At 38.4% G+C, this 17,912-nt stretch overlaps 1 protein-coding gene across 2 annotated transcripts in view; it reads right to left on the reverse strand.

Annotated features, from left to right (window-relative positions):
• The window catches only part of PDCD6IP (programmed cell death 6 interacting protein), a 33,173-nt gene that overhangs the window by 12,504 nt on the left and 2,757 nt on the right, over window positions 1-17,912 (reverse strand). The window contains exons 2-8 of one of the 2 annotated variants that reach the window (XM_031590419.2): window positions 13,621-13,675; window positions 11,863-11,932; window positions 7,589-7,716; window positions 6,870-7,023; window positions 4,882-4,982; window positions 2,347-2,463; window positions 36-258 (exon numbers count right to left, since the gene is read on the reverse strand). In XM_031590419.2, the coding sequence (XP_031446279.1) occupies window positions 36-258; window positions 2,347-2,463; window positions 4,882-4,982; window positions 6,870-7,023; window positions 7,589-7,716; window positions 11,863-11,932; window positions 13,621-13,675 (848 nt within the window). Of the gene's footprint in view, window positions 1-35; window positions 259-2,346; window positions 2,479-4,881; window positions 4,983-6,869; window positions 7,024-7,588; window positions 7,717-11,862; window positions 11,933-13,620; window positions 13,676-17,912 lie in introns of both variants that reach the window. The other variant, XM_031590416.2, reaches the window with a different exon arrangement.

The raw sequence follows: 17,912 nt of genomic DNA on the forward strand, positions 1-17,912 counted from the left end.
TAACAATTATCCTGTGCCTGGCAAACTTTGCTTACCAGTGAATTTCTGACTGAGGGGCACAGCAACTGGAGTAGACTTGACAAGGCTGGCTTTCCCAATAGGCTCCAAATCTTTCAGGTCAGGAACACGGTCGTGATAAATGAAGTCGTTATCTTTTTTGGCAGCTGTGAGCGCACGGTTGATTTTGTCAACCAAATCTTTAACATTTATATATTCATCATAACGAGATGCCACTGTTTTCACCAAGTCTGCTGCATGCTAGGAAATTAAAAGAGTTAAAGTTAGAGAAAAGATACTGTTCTAATATATTTATTTAAATAAAAGATTAGCTTCCCAGTTAGTCACGTGTCTTAACTGCCGAAGTATATGACTGATATTATTCTTTCCTTTAATAAGTGGAATAATTTTTTCCTGGGTATGAAAATTGAAATTAAAAATTAATTGAAGTCGCTTATTAAAAAAAAAAAAAAAATCAGTGAGCAAGTTAGTATCCCACAATAGCCTATGCATCCCCCAAATCCTACAGGAACGATCACAGGTTAAAGGCAATAACACTTCAAAAACCTGTCTACAAAAGAAGTCACTGTGTCATTTCCATGTCAATTTAAATTCAAAGCTTGCTTTCACAGGTATCACAGAAATTTCTCAAATCTTGCTCACGTGCATAGAAGAAGCAAAGCCAAAGTCCTGGTCTCCACACCTACCGCTAATACCTGTCTAACCTTGAGCTCAGAAGCTACAGAAGTGTTGCTGAGTCCTACTGCAAATTAAAAGAACACAAATACTGTTGCCTCTTCACTTCTGTTTGCCAAAGTTACATAAAGCCCTAAAATCTCTGGCCTTCCTACACCCAATTTAGTGCAAGAGAAATGCAGGACAAGACACTGCCCTTAGATGGTATTTGTTCCACCCTGATCACATCTGTGTTGCAAATATGTAAAACCAACATATTTAAGAGGCAATTTTAATCAAGGCCTACATAAAATCACAGAAAGTCAGGAACTGAAACTTCTGAGGATTGTACAAGAGGGATGTAATGAGCTGTATTAGAAATAAAACCGAAGTTCGCTGAGACTTTTGCAAGAAATCATCCACCAGCAGTTCTGTTGCATCCCCCTCCTCCCTATTACTACAGACTAACAAGCAGAATGTGCCAGAAACAGGAAATGACAGAAGAAACAGGCATGCATCATATATACTTTAACTTGAAAGTTCATAACAAGTATTCTTTTTCTCCCCAGCCTAATTTGGTTTAGCTTTTAAAAGGAGAAAACAAAAAGCACTTCATAGCATCTGAAATTTTCAAAAAACATGAACAGAAAGGATAGCAAGCCTCTAGTTTAATAAAATAAGACAGGACTTTGTGCACCATTTGTGATGCAGTACTGAAATAATAATGGCATACTTCCCTTCAGACTTCACAAAAACATCTCAACGACCAAGCATGAAGGGATACTTGTTGCAACAGAACACTACGTGAAATCATGGGCAGAAACTTATTAATGATACAAATTAACAGTAAATCTGATATAGACAGATCTGTTAGTGGCAAACATTAAAAAAAAAAAAAAAAAAAAAAACTTGAAGATTCTCTAGCAGTGGAATTCTAGAGAAAAGAGCTCTGCTAGACAGACTTGGAACTCAAGAGAAAACAACAGGTAAGACCTTCATCCATCACCAAAAAATGTGTAACAATAACTTTTAAAAGGTCAACACAATAACTATCTTGTAGCTTTCCTGTTGTTAATAGAGCACATGGATCCCTAGACAAAATGGTACTTCCAGAGGACTTGAAGAAAACTGTTAATTTAAGGTATTTTTTTCTATACTACACTGAAATAGTGAGAAGACCTTACCCATTACTATATTATAAACAAGTCCCTCTGTAAATCAGGTGTAGACACACACACACACAAAAAAAGACTAAAAGTACAACTGCTTGTGTTTTTCAACAATCAGATTTATATCAGGATTGCAGGAAAAGAGTTAAGTATAGACAAAGCTGAATTTAATTTCTTTTTATGACGAAATTACTTAGGAACATTTATTAACAAAACTGTTAACTATTCTGAGGAAAGAAGCACGTGTAAGTGTAAAGATACAGATTTAACATGTCAAGCAGGATCAACGGTATCAAAGTGCCCCAAAATGAAAATGCAATCATTATAAAAGCTACAGATATATTTCTCATCTTTGCAGCTACTAATAATCCGATTCATGTGATAAATATGCTCTGCCATTTTTGAATGCTTCAGTCCTGTCTATTTCAGTTTTAAGACATTCATTTCAGGACTTAAAGTTTTCCCATATTTTTCAGAAAAGATAAAAAGTATTCAAATTACTTACCTGCAACCTCCCAATTTCTTCACCAAATTTCTTCTGCTGTTTTGCCAGGATAGATTGATGATATTCTGCATTGGCCTGCATAATGCAGTGCTTTGCAGCCAGAACAGGAAACACCTCCTGGAAATAAAAATACTGACCAGGGGAAAGTCCAACCACATAAACCACCACAGACAACATGGGATGCAGGAAGAAAAAGGAAGAAGAAAAGGAAATTAGAATCACCCAATTAATGGTTTAGATAGGTTAAAATATTAGAGGTAAATGTCAGAGATCACACGACTTTGCATGGATTGAATCAATTTTTTCTTCTTTTTCAATCTGTTGCTGTAAATTGCTTAGTGTCTATTATATTAGATGAACTACAGTTTAAATTCAAACCATGAAGTCGCAACATTTACTCCAGAGATTAGGAATGCATGCATATATTAGGAAGGATAGTTGCAAGAACACACCCAAATGCCCCCAAGACAATATTCTTAAAAGGAGGAGGAAAGAGTGGGAGGGGAAAACTATTTTTTGTTTGTATGTTTGTTTTTTACATGTAGCAGCAAGAAAATAACAGCTATCAAGAAAATAACTCTAAAACCATGAAAACAAAGAATAAAAAGAACCAAAAATATTGAGATGTAAAGCCATTAAAAAGTCATTTTAGACTTTCATATAAATGCACTTATCTTCACAGGGACACCAACCAAGACATGAAGAAAACATTATACTGCAGGCAACAGCATTAGGCATAGTCTTTGATCAAGGATTTGGCCTTGCTGTTCTATTTCTTAAACCAAGGAGCACTGGAAAAGCAGAGTGATGTTTTAAAGAACTCATACAAAAACCTGCTTCTTCACATTTGTGCAACCTTGATGCACCCCAGAGATGAGAAGTCCAACTTGAAAGATCAGCAGATTTAGCAAGCCTTGCAACTGGAATATGACACATCAAGTTGACTTCATTTCACACCCCTAAGCACGTAATGGTTCCCAGAGCTGACATTAACTCACAGAATCAAAAAACCTTACCACGTTATTTCGAATAACCAGTTGACAGATTACTGTAAAACTGGAACAGGGAGCAAATCTACAGTTTAGAAAGATCCACAATCACGAAGGACAAACCAAGGCCTTCTGTTATATCGCATTACCTCAGAATTCAATTACAACCACAGCACCTAAGCAAGAAATTGGTCCAATCTGTAAAACACCACTGCACATGCAACAAGAAATACGTGCACACAAAAGAAATCCAGAGGTGTTGCCAAGTAAAACATCAATTGAACTTAGGCTTTTTTTTTCCCAAAACATATATTGAAAAGTCACCGACTGTCTAGAGCAAAGGCATTTGGGTAATTTACTCCTTAAGAATAAAAAAGCATGCTAGTTTTACTTTAGCAGAGTAGCCCTTACACGGTTCCTATAATCCAAGATTCCACTCTGCAGAAAAGTTCAAAAATCAGGGAAAAAAAACCAGAGAAAACGGACATGATTTATTCCAGAGGAAATAACTGCCATGACACTAAGGACACCTATGTGGCTTACAGGACATATTATGCTATTGAACCAAACATCAATCATTTTATCACTGGTAAAAAATATTTCTTTTTTTTTCCTCTGTGGTGGTAAGTTTTAGTAGATTTAGTGTATTTGATATTTCACTTCTACGATGATCACCCACTGCAAGCTGGGATCATTGTTTTAGAAACTATTAATGAAAAGTAACTGAAAATCAGCAGTTTGAGATGCTCCCGTGGATATTCACACCACAATCACTATGGAAGACAAACTCCAACTTTACTACATACAAATTTCAAGAGCCTAACAGTATCAAAATTAAGTACCTCTTATCCAAGATTAAAATTTTCACACTGCACAGAAGAATTCCTATTGTTTTATGATTTAATTATAATTGACAGAACCTTCCTAACTTCTTAAAGTACTTTGAAAGAATGCGGTAAAAACAATCTTCCCACTTCTTCCAAAAATTAAGAGCACTCAAATTAATAGTCAAGTCTAAACTGAGGTAATTTATAAATATCAAAACTGCTCTGGAGGTGGAAGAGGAGAAGGCAGGAAGAGAAGACACTTTTTCAGCCATGCTTTTCATTAACAGGTAGGTGATCAATGCCACCATAATAACCTGTTATCAAGACAGCAAATTTTACACAAAAACATTGAGACTAGAAACCAATTAAGCCCCATTAGAAATGTTAGTTTGAAAACCCGATTTAGTAAGATATTAAGTATGAAGATATCTTTGAATGCATCAAATATTCCAAGTTTACTTTAAATGAAATATGCTGCAAGTAAACACACTTTAATTACATTTTTTATAATAACTGTAATTACATTTTTAATAATTATTTAAAATAAGTGATATATTTTTCTTCCTAGATTCTTCAGTTTTTCTAATTGCAGCTTCACACATAACATAAATGTAACAACAATGGTCAGCTTTTCTTGAGGATACCACGTGATGCATATTTCATTAAGTACACTGCACACAACAGCAACAGGTCCCACATTATTTCCAAGAATTACTAACCTTGGGCAGAGTATCTTTATACTGACACTGTTTGTAAGCATCACCATAGTAATCTGCAGCTTGATTAGCTAGTTTAGCTATGATGCCATCTTTCATTTTATCTGAGGGAAGAAAGAAAAACATGATTATCATCAGTTTACACAAGTCAGTAGGTTAATTATTTCAATCCCCAAACAGCAGTAATCACTAAGGAAATATATTTCACATCACAGACACTTGTGCTCAGCAGCATTCCCTGCCTCGTGTCCTCACCCAGTTTCTGAAGCCAGAACCATTAAAAAGAACACATATCTGTTCTTATCTCCTTTTATAATCATCCCGGCCTGCACTAGCAATTCAGCCCTCTTAGATGAAGCAAGCAATCAATGCAAACGTTAACCATCTAAACAGCTGTTCTTACAAGCAAGTATTCTCTGATTCAGGTGATTTTTTTGTGTATGGCCAGACTGATAAGCATTAGTGGGAGGTACAGGAGAGGGGGAGTAGAGAGCCTCAAGTACTCAAATCACTGAAATCAAATCCAAACGCGCTGTTCATTCCAGCACACACACACCTACAACACTCAGATACGAGCTATGATGTTACACGTTTATGTTCTCTGACTTCAGTGCATTTCAGATACCCTAGGCAGATGTTTTTCAATGTGAAATAGGTTAGAGATGACGAATGAATGAAAAGGAGCTTTTGTGATCTGACAACTTTTTTGTTAAAATGTTTTCATTAAATATTTAGTTAACTGAAGAGAAACAAAAAACATCTAAATAGATGGGACTGGAAGAATGTTCTATTGTGTGATAGTTTAATCTTCCTCCACAGAATCTGAGTAGTGCCATTTATGAAAAATAACCATTGACACATTAGCCACACTTCTATTAACAATGGAAATGTCAGAGACTATTTGTCCACACAGATAGTTCGGAATAGATATTTCCCTGTTACAAGCTTTAGTTTTCATTCACACATCCTAAAAATACTGCAGCTACTAATGCAAACCTAGAGAAGGAATAACAAATATATGTAGACTTAAAGACACTTAAAACATGAAGAAAGGCTCAGAAATTGAAGAACTAATTTGCAGTTCCACACTGAAGTTAGATCTAGCAGATCAATTTTTTTTGTCAAACAATTCCCCTTTCAATTTGTGACTAAGTGCAGTTTCACCAGATATCAGCTGAGTAAGACTACTGACCAACCCATCTCATGAGAGAGTCAAATCAGAAAAATTGCAAGTAATGCAAATAGACAAAGCAGCAAGAAGCTGAATTTGAGTTTTGAGACCAAGTTGTGAAGCACTTCTGCCTGATAAACAGGTTTTCCATGTTGTCAACTACAACACTTCACACAGTGCATTTCTTTTCCTGAAGGGAAAAGAATCTCTCTACATCTGACAAAATCTACAGCCTCCACAGTCAGATCTATTATTGACCTGTGCTTCTATGACTGGAAGACTTGTGGTAATAGGGATAGCCAAATTCACTCGTTAACTAGGTGCATGTGGGCTATCAATCAGCCTTGCTTTATCATATTCTGAATAAGAAGAAGTTTTGCTACCAGCACGATAATAAACATAAACACAGCTTATTAATAAGCCAAAGGACATTAGCTTCTGGTTGAGATTCTCTAAAAGGCAAAAGGCTACAATATTTTTTCCTCTATGAAGAAACATACCAGTTAAGATCTTTTGTTTTCAAGACAGACAAGTACGTAATCCAGCAAAATCCTTCATAAAGAAACTAATTGTTTTGAATACAAAAAGAAAGGAAAGGCAAGTGGAACAAATGCACTGTCAAATGAACCTTAAATTCTAAAATGACATCTGTAGTTCGTGTTTGATAACCTGTATTTACAGAGGAAGGTTGGAAATCAGTAAAGGCAAAATTGAAAATCTGAAAGTCCGGCCATCATCTCTTAATAATTTAAAATGATTTCATGTTTTTCGGGAAGTTACAACAAGCACATGAACACACAACCTGAACGTTAATGTATACCTCTTGTTGCTTTCAAAAAAAACACTTCTTGTGCTTGAGCCAGCATAATGAGACTGAGAGTTCCAACTGTGTCTGGAGAGATGTCCACTGTAGGTTCTCTGTTCAGAGCTGACAGGACGGTATCTTTAATGTGTTGGAAAGCACCACTTGCAAACTAAACAAAGTAGAAAATTAACATCCTTCTTATTCCAAAACAGGCTTTTTACTCTAACAAATATAATTCATGCAGTAATTTCAAAAAACTATAAATTCTTTGGTATACAGTCTCCCATTTATTGTTTAACTGTCAAAACCAATTCCAACTTGCAACTTCTTGTTCTTGCAGTTACTCGCACGGAGACACTTATCAAGAGGGACGATAAAAGCCAAACTATACTGGTGATAGCTAACCATGTAAGAACAGGAAAAATGTAATGCATGCTACCAAGAAGAATTTAAGCGAGTATTACTGTATAACTTGTTAGGAATAAACTTCATATTAGCTAAAATTACTGGGTCTTTAGTTGAAGACTATTAGTTACCAGCAGTCCTGGGGGAAGGGCAGAGGTGAGCTGTTATGGAATGAAATCTTTCAAAACTAGCAAATAAGCATGAGCCAATGCCATCTGATCAGCCAATCCACCATTGTAATTAAAGGAAGAAAACACATCCAACTGCAAAATTGATGTTCTAAGATAAATAACTCTGAATTCCAAAGCATAAGCAGGGAGCCTCTGTACCTGATAGTGTTTAGCTGCAGCTTTTAGCCCTTCGTCATTATCTAGATTCTGTTCTGCTGCAATCTGGCTTGCCAATGCTCCACAGTTGAACAAAACACAGGTCTTCTCATACCCCAAACTTGCCAGAGCTGCAATCAAGAAAAACTGTTATCCACACTTTTAAGAAAATAATAACCTTCAGTACTTGAGCATCCTACAGACAAAGGGACAGTTTCAAACTAAAAAAATAAAACAATAATAATGAACTTTTGAAGTAAAAATTATCTTTGACCCAAAGGTTGAACAGAGCCTATTCAATACTTCCACTAAATGTTTCAAAGTGAGGAAGAGCCATAGCACAAATATCTACACAAAACATGAAATAGCTAGGAAGTCACTATAATTACAATGCAATGGGGTTTTTTTGGCTCCTGAAAGTATAAGAACATATTTTATCCTTTAGTAATGTGTGTGACCTTTTAAGTATCAGTCACCCTGCAGCAACTACCCATTCACATGTTCTTACTGTATCTTGAATGCAGATCATCCTTCTTTCACTGAGAGCAAATGGATTCACATGCTCTGTCTTATTATACATTGAAATGGAGTTTTTCCCACCCCTTAAAAATATCATTTCACACTAAAAATACTAACAAATATAATGGGTGTATTCTGGTTATAGATGTACTGAGACAGCCACAGATTTACTTAAAACATGTGCTCACTAGAAAGCAGCATGGCCTGTTCAGACTCAATTCCTGCAGTACTTCAAAGCCCCAGAGGATGGAGCCCCCATTTCTAGAAACAGTTAATACCTGAACAGCAACTGTTTTGAATCTAATTGCCTTCCAAAGGTTATTAGAATTTCCAGCACTAGCATACAGCCAAAGACTGCAGATATTCTGTGTTCTGTGGAGAAGACAAAACTCAGTTACTGAATTCCCCATTTCACAAACCCATGTCCAACTGCTGAGTTACAACATGCAAGAAGTACTACTGGGGCACATCATTTTGTTTCACTATCATCCAGCCTCTTTATTCAGCTACATATTTCTTTATCTCTGAAGTTTTTACTCTCTGACCCACACTAAATTTTAAGACATGCAGCCATTGTATTTCATCTAGGTGACAGTCATTTATCTACATCATTTCTCCTTCGAAATTTACTTTCCAGAATTTTTCTAAACAATGTGTTATACAGGTTACACGTTAAGTCAAAAAATTAAAACTCAAGGAAGTAAAGAAGACAAGGTCTTAATGTTTCTGAAGTGCAGAAGTGCTCAATATCTAGAATTACTTTACACTTTGGACTGTTTCTCAAGTGTGATTTACTACAGTGAGAACAGCTGTTAAGCAATATAGTTTTCCTCAGACTCATCTGCTTATAGCTCTACCTACTAACTTAAGCCAACGTATTTCAGATTGCATGTCATGCTATGAACTGGGTCACTTTTCCAACAGTCAACAGCATCTGCTAGCTACCCCTGTGATACAGACTGGAATACAGGAGAGGACGGGAAGAAAGCAGTCGCTGCAATGAAGGCCAGAACTCTCGAGCCATATCCCTGGATCTCACTTCCGTAGAAGTCAAAGGAGTTTTGTGTTGAATTTCCATCTGGAGAAAGAATTGCCTCCTCTTTAAGAGGTAAGCACATTTTACTCCCTCAATAACAGAAAACTTGGCCTCATACTGATAAAGCCCACTGCTAATTCCCACCTGAAAGGTTCACACATATGCTGTATTTCACCTGGAGAGCAGCATGAGGGCAATCTGCAATGTAGCACTAAAACCACAGAGCAGTAAACTCCTTTTGTTAATTTCTTCCCACTAAGGTCTGTTTTAAAGCTTCAAAACAGTTTTTATTCCACTGCTCGTTAACTGACCATTACTCACAACTCAATTATGAATGTCTTGGATATTGCACAGGGTCTGTTGCATAAATCTCTGGCCATCTGCCTCACGTTATTTAGGCTAGTATATAATTAACCTGCAGATAAGCAAGCTTTCTCAAACTGCTGTAAACTGCATGTATTCAAATTCTCAGGACAATCACCAACCTTATGATTACTGACTTCCTCTCCTAATTTTTATACATCTCTGAAATCTAACAGACTTTTTAAGTAATAATTATATATTCTGAACTTCATTATGAAAGAAAAGTTATTTATCATGAAGCAGGAGATCCCCAGAAAACAGAGCCAAGCAAACTTTAAAGAAAGACACAGCATCTTCGGGACAGTCTCTCATTACCCACAAAAACTTCCTACAGTAGTTCAGAAAACTGAGCAAGAAAAGATGCGTAGCACCTGCTTAAACACAGGGACGTGGTATGTTGTTACACACAGAGTTCACATAAACACGGTTGTGGCAGCTGTATTCAGAACAAGACACAAGAGCTTCAAAAAAAAAACTACAAAAAAAGGCATTCTAACATTTTTCAAGCTTTGCCCAGAGCTTCAAAATTGCAACGGTCATCCTGCAATGCCAGTCATGATGAACACTTAGGTATAAATAGAAACACTACAGAATGATGACACAGCTGAAAGCTTCTCACTTAATTCAAAAGGATTTAGTCTCAGTTTCTGTACTGGCAAGTGTTCCAAATCCATTTTATGACTGTGAGTTTGCAATGCAGAATTGTCCTCAGGCAACTAAAACAAAACAGACTAACTCCTTCAAGTCCGCAGGAGACTAATGTTGTTTCTTTCTCTTCTAAACATTTAATACTGTACGAAGACATTTTATAAAGAAGTAATAGAATAATTATTTCAACACATGGGAAGTTTCTTTGGGTAAGAAACTCGCTAGAGAGCCATGCTCAACGGGTGGTGGTTAATGGAGTGAAGTCCAGCTGGCGACCTGTTTCAAGTGGTATCCCCCAGTACTGGGGCCTATCTTGTTTAATATCTTTACTCATGACCTAGATGAGGGGATTGAGTGTACCCTCAGTAAGTTTGCAGATGACACCAAGCTGGGAGGTGGTGTGGATCTGCCTGAGGGTAGGGAGGCCCTTCAGAGGGACTTAGATAAGCTGGATCACCGGGCTGAGGTGAATGGGAAGAGGCTCAACAAGGCCAAGTGCCAGGTCCTGCACTTTGGCCACAACAAACCCATGCAGCGCTATAGGCTTGGGGACAAGTGGCTGGATGATTGTGAAGAGGAAAGGGACCTGGGGGTGTTGGTTGATGCTTGGCTGAACATAAGCCAACAGTGTGCCCAGGTGGCCAAGAGGGCCAGCAGCATCCTGGCCTGCATTAGAAATAATGTGGCCAGCAGGGGCAGGGAGGTAATCGTCCCCCTGTACTCAGCACTGGTGAGGCCGTACCTCGAGTACTGTGTTCAGTTTTGGGCCCCTCACTACACAAAAGACATTGAGGCCCTGGAGTGTGTCCAGAGAAGGGGAATGAAACTGGTGAGGGGTCTGGAGCACAAGTCCTATGAGGAGCGGCTGAGGGAGCTGGGATTGTTTAGTCTGGAGACCTCATCGCACTCTACAGCTTCTTGAAGGGAGGTTGTGGTGAAGAGGGGTTTGGCCTCTTCTCCCAGGCAACAAACAGGACCCGGGGAAATGGCAGTAAGTTGTACCAGAGGAGGTTTAGGTTAGACATGAGGAAAAACTTTTTCTCTCAGAGAGTGGTCAGGCACTGGAATGGCTGCCCAGGGAGGTGGTGGAATCACTGTCCCTGGCAGCATTCAAGAGGCGTCTGGATGAGGAGCTACAAGATATGGTTTAGTTTGTGGTAGCAGTGGTAATGAGGAGACTGTTGGACTACATGAACTTACAGGTTATTTCCAACCTTGCAATTCTATGATTCTATGATTCTAAGGAAGATCCTTGTATTCTCTGGAACAAAATGTGATGCCCAGCGAGGTCACTGAAGTCAGCCTTCTCCTCGAGAAGACTCAACAACACAAGGACATTGGAAGAGGACCCAATTCATAGAAAGCATAAGGGCTGGCCCTAGATTAACCAATCATCTACTACTTAATGTTAACTTGAACATTTTTGACTAATGGCAGTTCAGGTTGCACAAGTTAGTATAACTATTATCAGATTAAATATCTGTTCGTGCCTTTGGAAAACTGATCTTGAATCTCAACTTCAATTTTATAGAAATCATGTGCATAGTGCTGAGTTATTAGTTATGTTAAGAGATTAATCTGTTATTATTGCAGGTGAACTCATGGAAAGGTATAGTGAAAATACTATAAAGACTACCAAACTTTCAGTTATATAGTTTTATTAAATCTTGATCATATTTTCAATGCATGCATTTTCAGTACAACTACATACCCAGTTTGACAGAGCCTCCAAAAAGCGATCCTTTATCAAAAGCATCTTTCCATGTAAATGTTACACAGACCTGACAGGTATAAAAAAGATTATTTAATTTTAAAAATAAACATAAGGCTTCAGAAAATATTCCAAACTTACTACTTATCCCTTTTTATTCTAACTACATGAAGCATTTACTTCACTGTGATGTTACACACATTCTGGAAGTTTCAGGAAATAATCAACATTACTTGAAAGTGTTTATTCCATATTTTTTCCTTCTCGGTAGTTTTTCTGAAGTACTTCTGCATGCAAGCAAGAAAATTCAAAAATAACCCTTCAGCTCTGCTCCTCTTCTGAGTGACAGACGTGTTTATTTCCAAACTTACTCCTCTCACACCCAGCATGACAGACAGGTATGGTCACCATTAAAGGAAATCACCCAACCAGGCAGTTTCCTCTATTCCCAATCACCAGCATATTTAGAACTGTTTTGTAATACAGTTTTGTTGACACGCATATTAGGAGTGAATTCAATTATCAGGAAACGCATTCAGAAGAGAAAGCAGGTAAAAATAGTGTTTTCTTATATTACATTTCCAGCACATATGTCAAAGACAATGCAAATTCTTCACAGAACCTGTTTTGAAGTTCCACAATTTGATTCAGTCAATTGAATAGTTGTTGGCCACAGTATCAGCCCAGAAAAGATAGCAAAATACTTCATTAACAAACGCCCTGAGAGACAGAGCACAATACTGTTCAACATTTTCTTCTAGCAGAAACACTGGTTCAGGAAGTTCTGGTCCCCAACTCCTCATTCCTGCTTCCACTGACTGCTTCTATTAACAGAATGGTTTACAGATCTGTAGTTCCTGCTTATAAAGTTTTCCAGTTCACTGCACCCCGGGGTTTGCAGATCACCACATGGAAACTTCTGCAAGTTAAAACCAAGTCTAGTTTGGCTTTGCTTTACCAACAAGTGAAGGCAGCTACACAGAAAACTCAAATCAGTATGAACACCATCAATGCCATTCCCTTGTAATCTTTAAGTCTGAAATTCTGTCCTTTTGGTAAATGCCTGTGAAAAACAACCTGTGTCTTTTTCTCCCAAAATAAGAGTCTATAAACATATTCCAGTCTCCACCTGAGGAAAGAAATATTTTATCTCAGCACGCAGAATCTAAGCTGAATTTGTTATCTGAACCATAACATATTAAGTAAATTTGGTAGGAAAAAAAAAAAAAGCACCTTTCAGAAACTATGTAATTTATAGGTGCAGAGAAAGTATAAGCAGTAAGCTCTTCAGTAGATTTACTCTTTTTGCTGCTATGAATGAAACAACTGTCCTGCCTCAAAAAAAAACAAAGATCATATTGCACCCGTTACTAACTAAAGGTTTTCCCATAGAAATTATGTTTTTAAATAGCCTTCATAACATGGTACAAAATAGATTTCCTGGAAAAAGGAGAGTTGAAGAGGAATCTTTCAGCCAAGCACAACTCTTTCTAACTTAAACCACAGCCATCAGCCAGTGCTAAAACTTTCCCAAACCTTTAACACAAAGGCAATCGCGACCACCAGAGATGAAGTTTTAGTGTAGACTACATGAGTACAGGCTGAAAATAAACAAAGGTCACAAAAATAAGGATCAAAGATTAAATGCCCTGCCTAAGCTAAGTCCTTTTTTAGCGGATTATGCACGGGCTTGGGAGTTGCATCCTAGTTGCCACCATTATAGTTACTTCTGTGTAAGGGTTTGATACATCTCCTTACCTGATTTTCAGAGAACGGAAATTTTGGTTCAATCGAACACAGCTGATCATAATACCTACAAAAAAAAAAAAAGAAAAAGTTATTAGAAATCAAACCAAGAGCCTTAGCTGTTAAATTTGCAGGTGAAGAAGAGGGTAGCACAGGCTCCCCACCAGCACTCAGTTCACTATGGGGCTCACTCATAGCTATGGAGGACACCTGCAGGAAAATTCTGCCTGAAGAAATTAGTTTTAGAATGTTCAAAGGGAGGCTTACACAGTGACAATGAAAGAAGTAATTAGAAGAGTAGCAGAGATTAAGCTGTCTGTGCCACTTTCTGAAAGAGAATGTATTAAAAAAAGTTATACAAAGGAGTCCCCATATACATAAAAACACAGGAATACATTAGATATTAAATCATGCTGCAAAAGTATAGTACAACATTTAACTTAATATAAACAAGTTATTTAATGGGCTCTTGCTCTGTACCTTACAGTCCAGTCCCCAGTCATTTCCAACTTGTTTCAAATTCAGCATTCTGGAAACAGAATTTGCTTTACAGTTTATCAGCTGAAAAGCCCAATCCTTGATAAAATTCTTCAGTAGTAAGCTGTTGTCATTCGAGTATATTATCACAGCCACTGTGAACTAAAACCAAGTCTCCGTGCCAGTATTTTGTCTACTCAGCAGAAGATGTTTGGGAAAGTGTCAGAAAGGTGACAAGAACAGCACAGTTCCCCACACAATCTGTCCAAGCAACAATTAGCAGCTGAAAGTTTTCCCAAGTTGCACCACTACACCTGCACCACTAATTAAGTGGCAGGCAGCATGCAGAACAGCCAGCCACTGAACTGCAAACACATCCCATGTGGAGACTGTTTCTATGCTTCTCGTACGAACTGACATATGGGCATATACCCAACATTATATTAGTCCATTTCTTTTAAGCAATTCATGTTCCCAGTAGTCAAAACATCTAGCTTCTCAATCTGAATCACAGTTAACATCACCCCTGTTTCTTTAGAATATGTTACCAAATAATAATCAGTCTAGGTCTGGACACAAAGCAGATGTTCCACAGGCAAGGAATGCATGTTTAAAAATTCAGGAAACATTTTTAATATACAATGAGAATAGCATTAACATATGCTTCAGTAAATTACATCTACCAATGTATATAATAATATGGGTTTATGGCTTCAGCTGAGGCACTGCAATTCAAAAGACAATATGCTAAGCCATATCAAAAGCTACAGTAATCTGCTACAGTGATCTGCAGAAGGTCTCTGACCAATAACACTGAGTTAAAAGAGATTGCTCCCAAGGAAAGAAGATCTCTGCAGCAGTTTTTTGTGACAGTGCTTCATTCAAGATTAACTTCTTACTTATAACAGCTCAAGTATGTAAAAGCCAAAGGGTTTTAAGACTTAATATAAGCTTTAAAGCTTGTGACAATTTTCCTCTTGTCTACACAAATCCATAAATCTGCATTCTATCTTATCATGCTTCACTAATAAGATTGCTATGAGATGACCTGTTGTTAAGGAGTCAGATTTGAGATATGCTTCTACTCAGAGACATACTCTAGAACAAGGTGCTTTCCCAAAAGAACTAAAACTGTGGCAATGAGCTGATGAACTGTGTGACTGTAATATCAAGGTAACTGATAACTTTCTTTCAACACCAAGGAAGTCAGCACATGAAAGGCAGCAGTTTTTAAAAGAATGCTCATTTTTCGTAAATGTTTCTGTGTGTTTTATTGTGGTTTTTTTTTTTTAATTTTCTGTTTTCCATCTTTCATTAGATGACCATAGTTTGAAAGAACATAGCCCCTGAAGTAGTTAAATACACCTTAGTCACAATTTCTTTTTTAGTTACCTTAATCCAAGGCCTGATCACATAAAAGCATGCAGAACAGCAGCCCTCTCATAGTTACAAGAAGTTCAGTTTTGCATGGCGATGCTCTCATCAGTTTAAAGTTTGGTCTGAATCATCACATCATCACCACCCCCGCTCCCCCCACCTCCATTTCCTAGGAGGTTTAACTGACACGGTTTAACACAAGCAGTTCAGAAATCAGTGAAATAAATACTATCACCGAAGATAATTTCAAGTCGTGTACTTTGATATTTCCTCCATCGTCCTCTGCTGGTCTTAGCAGTTTCCATTTTGTATTACACCAAAAATGAGACTTCCCTTTTACTCTTCTCAAGTCACCCAACTCAGTTTGTCATGCCAAGTCACCCTCCCACAATTCTCCATCACCTTTCTCCTCAGCTGCCAACAGGACAGAGTCAAGATACACAGCCTGTTAAATGGCCTTGCACATGCAGTCAGGTGCGTGCAAGCAATGGCTGCTGGCAAAGACTCTTTTTTGTATGGCCAAAGGACAACCACAAAGAAATCCAGAGGTGTGAACTACCAACACGCAGTTGCTCCATTAAATATCCATGGATATCAACAACAGAGGGCTTTTTGTTCGGCTGTCTTTTTTACAAACAAATTCATATCTTGTTTGTTGTTTGAAGCCTGTGGTGAGGTCATTTCCTCTTAGTAAAGAACCTGAAATCCTATTCAAGACTCAGGTCTCTTTAAAACTCCGCAGACTTTCCTCCCCCACAAAAAAAACCCAACACTTCTGCTTAGCAGTGACTAAACAACGATAAGAGTAAGAAGACACCAACCAGAGAACAGCAAGCAAGCAGTACAGCACAAAGAGGGAAACCACTAAAAGAAAGGCCACATCTGATACATGAGTCAGTAACACAGCAAAGGCTAAGGGTTGACACAGAGGTGCCATTTAAAACAAAGTTACAGTAATTTCTAACTGTCCAGATACTAAGATCTGAAGTTGCTGTGCAACACAGATGGGCACTGCACATTTGGCTGTGTTAAGGTGATGGATTAAAGAAAGTCACACAAACCTATCAATGTGTGCCAGAGTTCCAGCTACAGCAACAAAGGCAGAACAGCAACCCAGACCTAGCTCAAAGTGCAGGGCTCTTTCACTAAAAGGGGCATGACAGGCTCCCAAATGCTTACAGAAGTGAGTAACAGCAGCCAAATGAACTGGAAATTGAGGTCTAATTAGCATTTCATCGAAATGTAACTATATAATTTATGCATTAAGCTCAAATCCCCTTTCTCCTTCAGAGAATCACAAGGTAAAATCTCCTTCAAAAGAAGCTAAAAGAGGCCAAGATCTGCCCACTCTCCCAGATAAGAGCTGGAGTTCTGAACCCACAGCTGGAAACCAGAGCTGCAGCCTTCAGCCTCCACAGGATCTGACCACTCAAAATAAAGTCACTGCCACACACACACAAATCTGCAAAAGTTGTTAGCAAAATTAAACCAATTAAGCTCATACCACCACCCCAACACTCCAGAGAACGAAAATGGAGTCCTGGTTATCTTCAGAATTAAGAGAGGAAGCAGGGAACCCCTTGAAGCTATTATTAGGCTAAGGAAAAGAGCACTAGATCAGATTAGGTATGACAGGATTTAAGGAGAAACACGTGTCCAAAAGCTCACCGACGACACCTCCCGAGCACTCCGATTCTCACAGAACACAAAGCTTGGAGGCAGGCAGGACTCCTTCCCATTTACATTTTCCCCCCTTTTCACCGGGTGCCTCAAGTACTTCTCCAAGAAGCACTTCATTCCTCAGCCACACAAACACAGCCTACCACCCGCTTTCAACGCTTTTGTTCAAGGTTTATCTAGGTAATGGAGCCACAAGCGAGCGTAATTCTTCTCCAAAAGAAAAAATATGCAGTAACTACGCAGCAAAACAAGGGGAAAGACTGAAAAACAGGGGACAGCTCAAGACGCGTTAGCAGAAGATTATGCCCTCCTTTCTTAACGTTTAAGGAGCTTGCAGTGCTCTACTAGGGAAGATGGTTTAAAGGCTGTTTGCAAGGGTGGACAGCGATAGGACAAGGGGGAATGGTCTTAAACTGAGGCAGGGGAGGTTTAGGTTAGATATTAGGAGGAAGTTTTTCACAGAGAGGGTGGTGAGGCACTGGAACAGGTTGCCCAAGGAGGCTGTGGATGCCCCATCCCTGCTTGCATTCAAGGCCAGGCTGGACGTGGCTCTGGGCAGCCTGGTCTGCTGGTTGGCGACCTGCACATAGCAGGGGGGCTGAAACCAGATGATCATTGTGGTCCTTTTCAATCCATTGTATGATTCTATGGTCTAAAATGTCACAAAGAAGTGAAAGCACATTGCGGTTAGCTCTTCCAACTTTGCTTCACTAACAAACCCATTTTAAACATGGCAAGAGTAAAATCCAGCTTTAACACCGACCTTGTTA

The sequence above is a fragment of the Phasianus colchicus genome, chromosome 6 (genome assembly GCF_987193195.1).
Source record: "Phasianus colchicus chromosome 6, bPhaCol1.hap1.1, whole genome shotgun sequence".
NCBI classification, from domain to species: Eukaryota; Metazoa; Chordata; class Aves; order Galliformes; family Phasianidae; genus Phasianus; species Phasianus colchicus.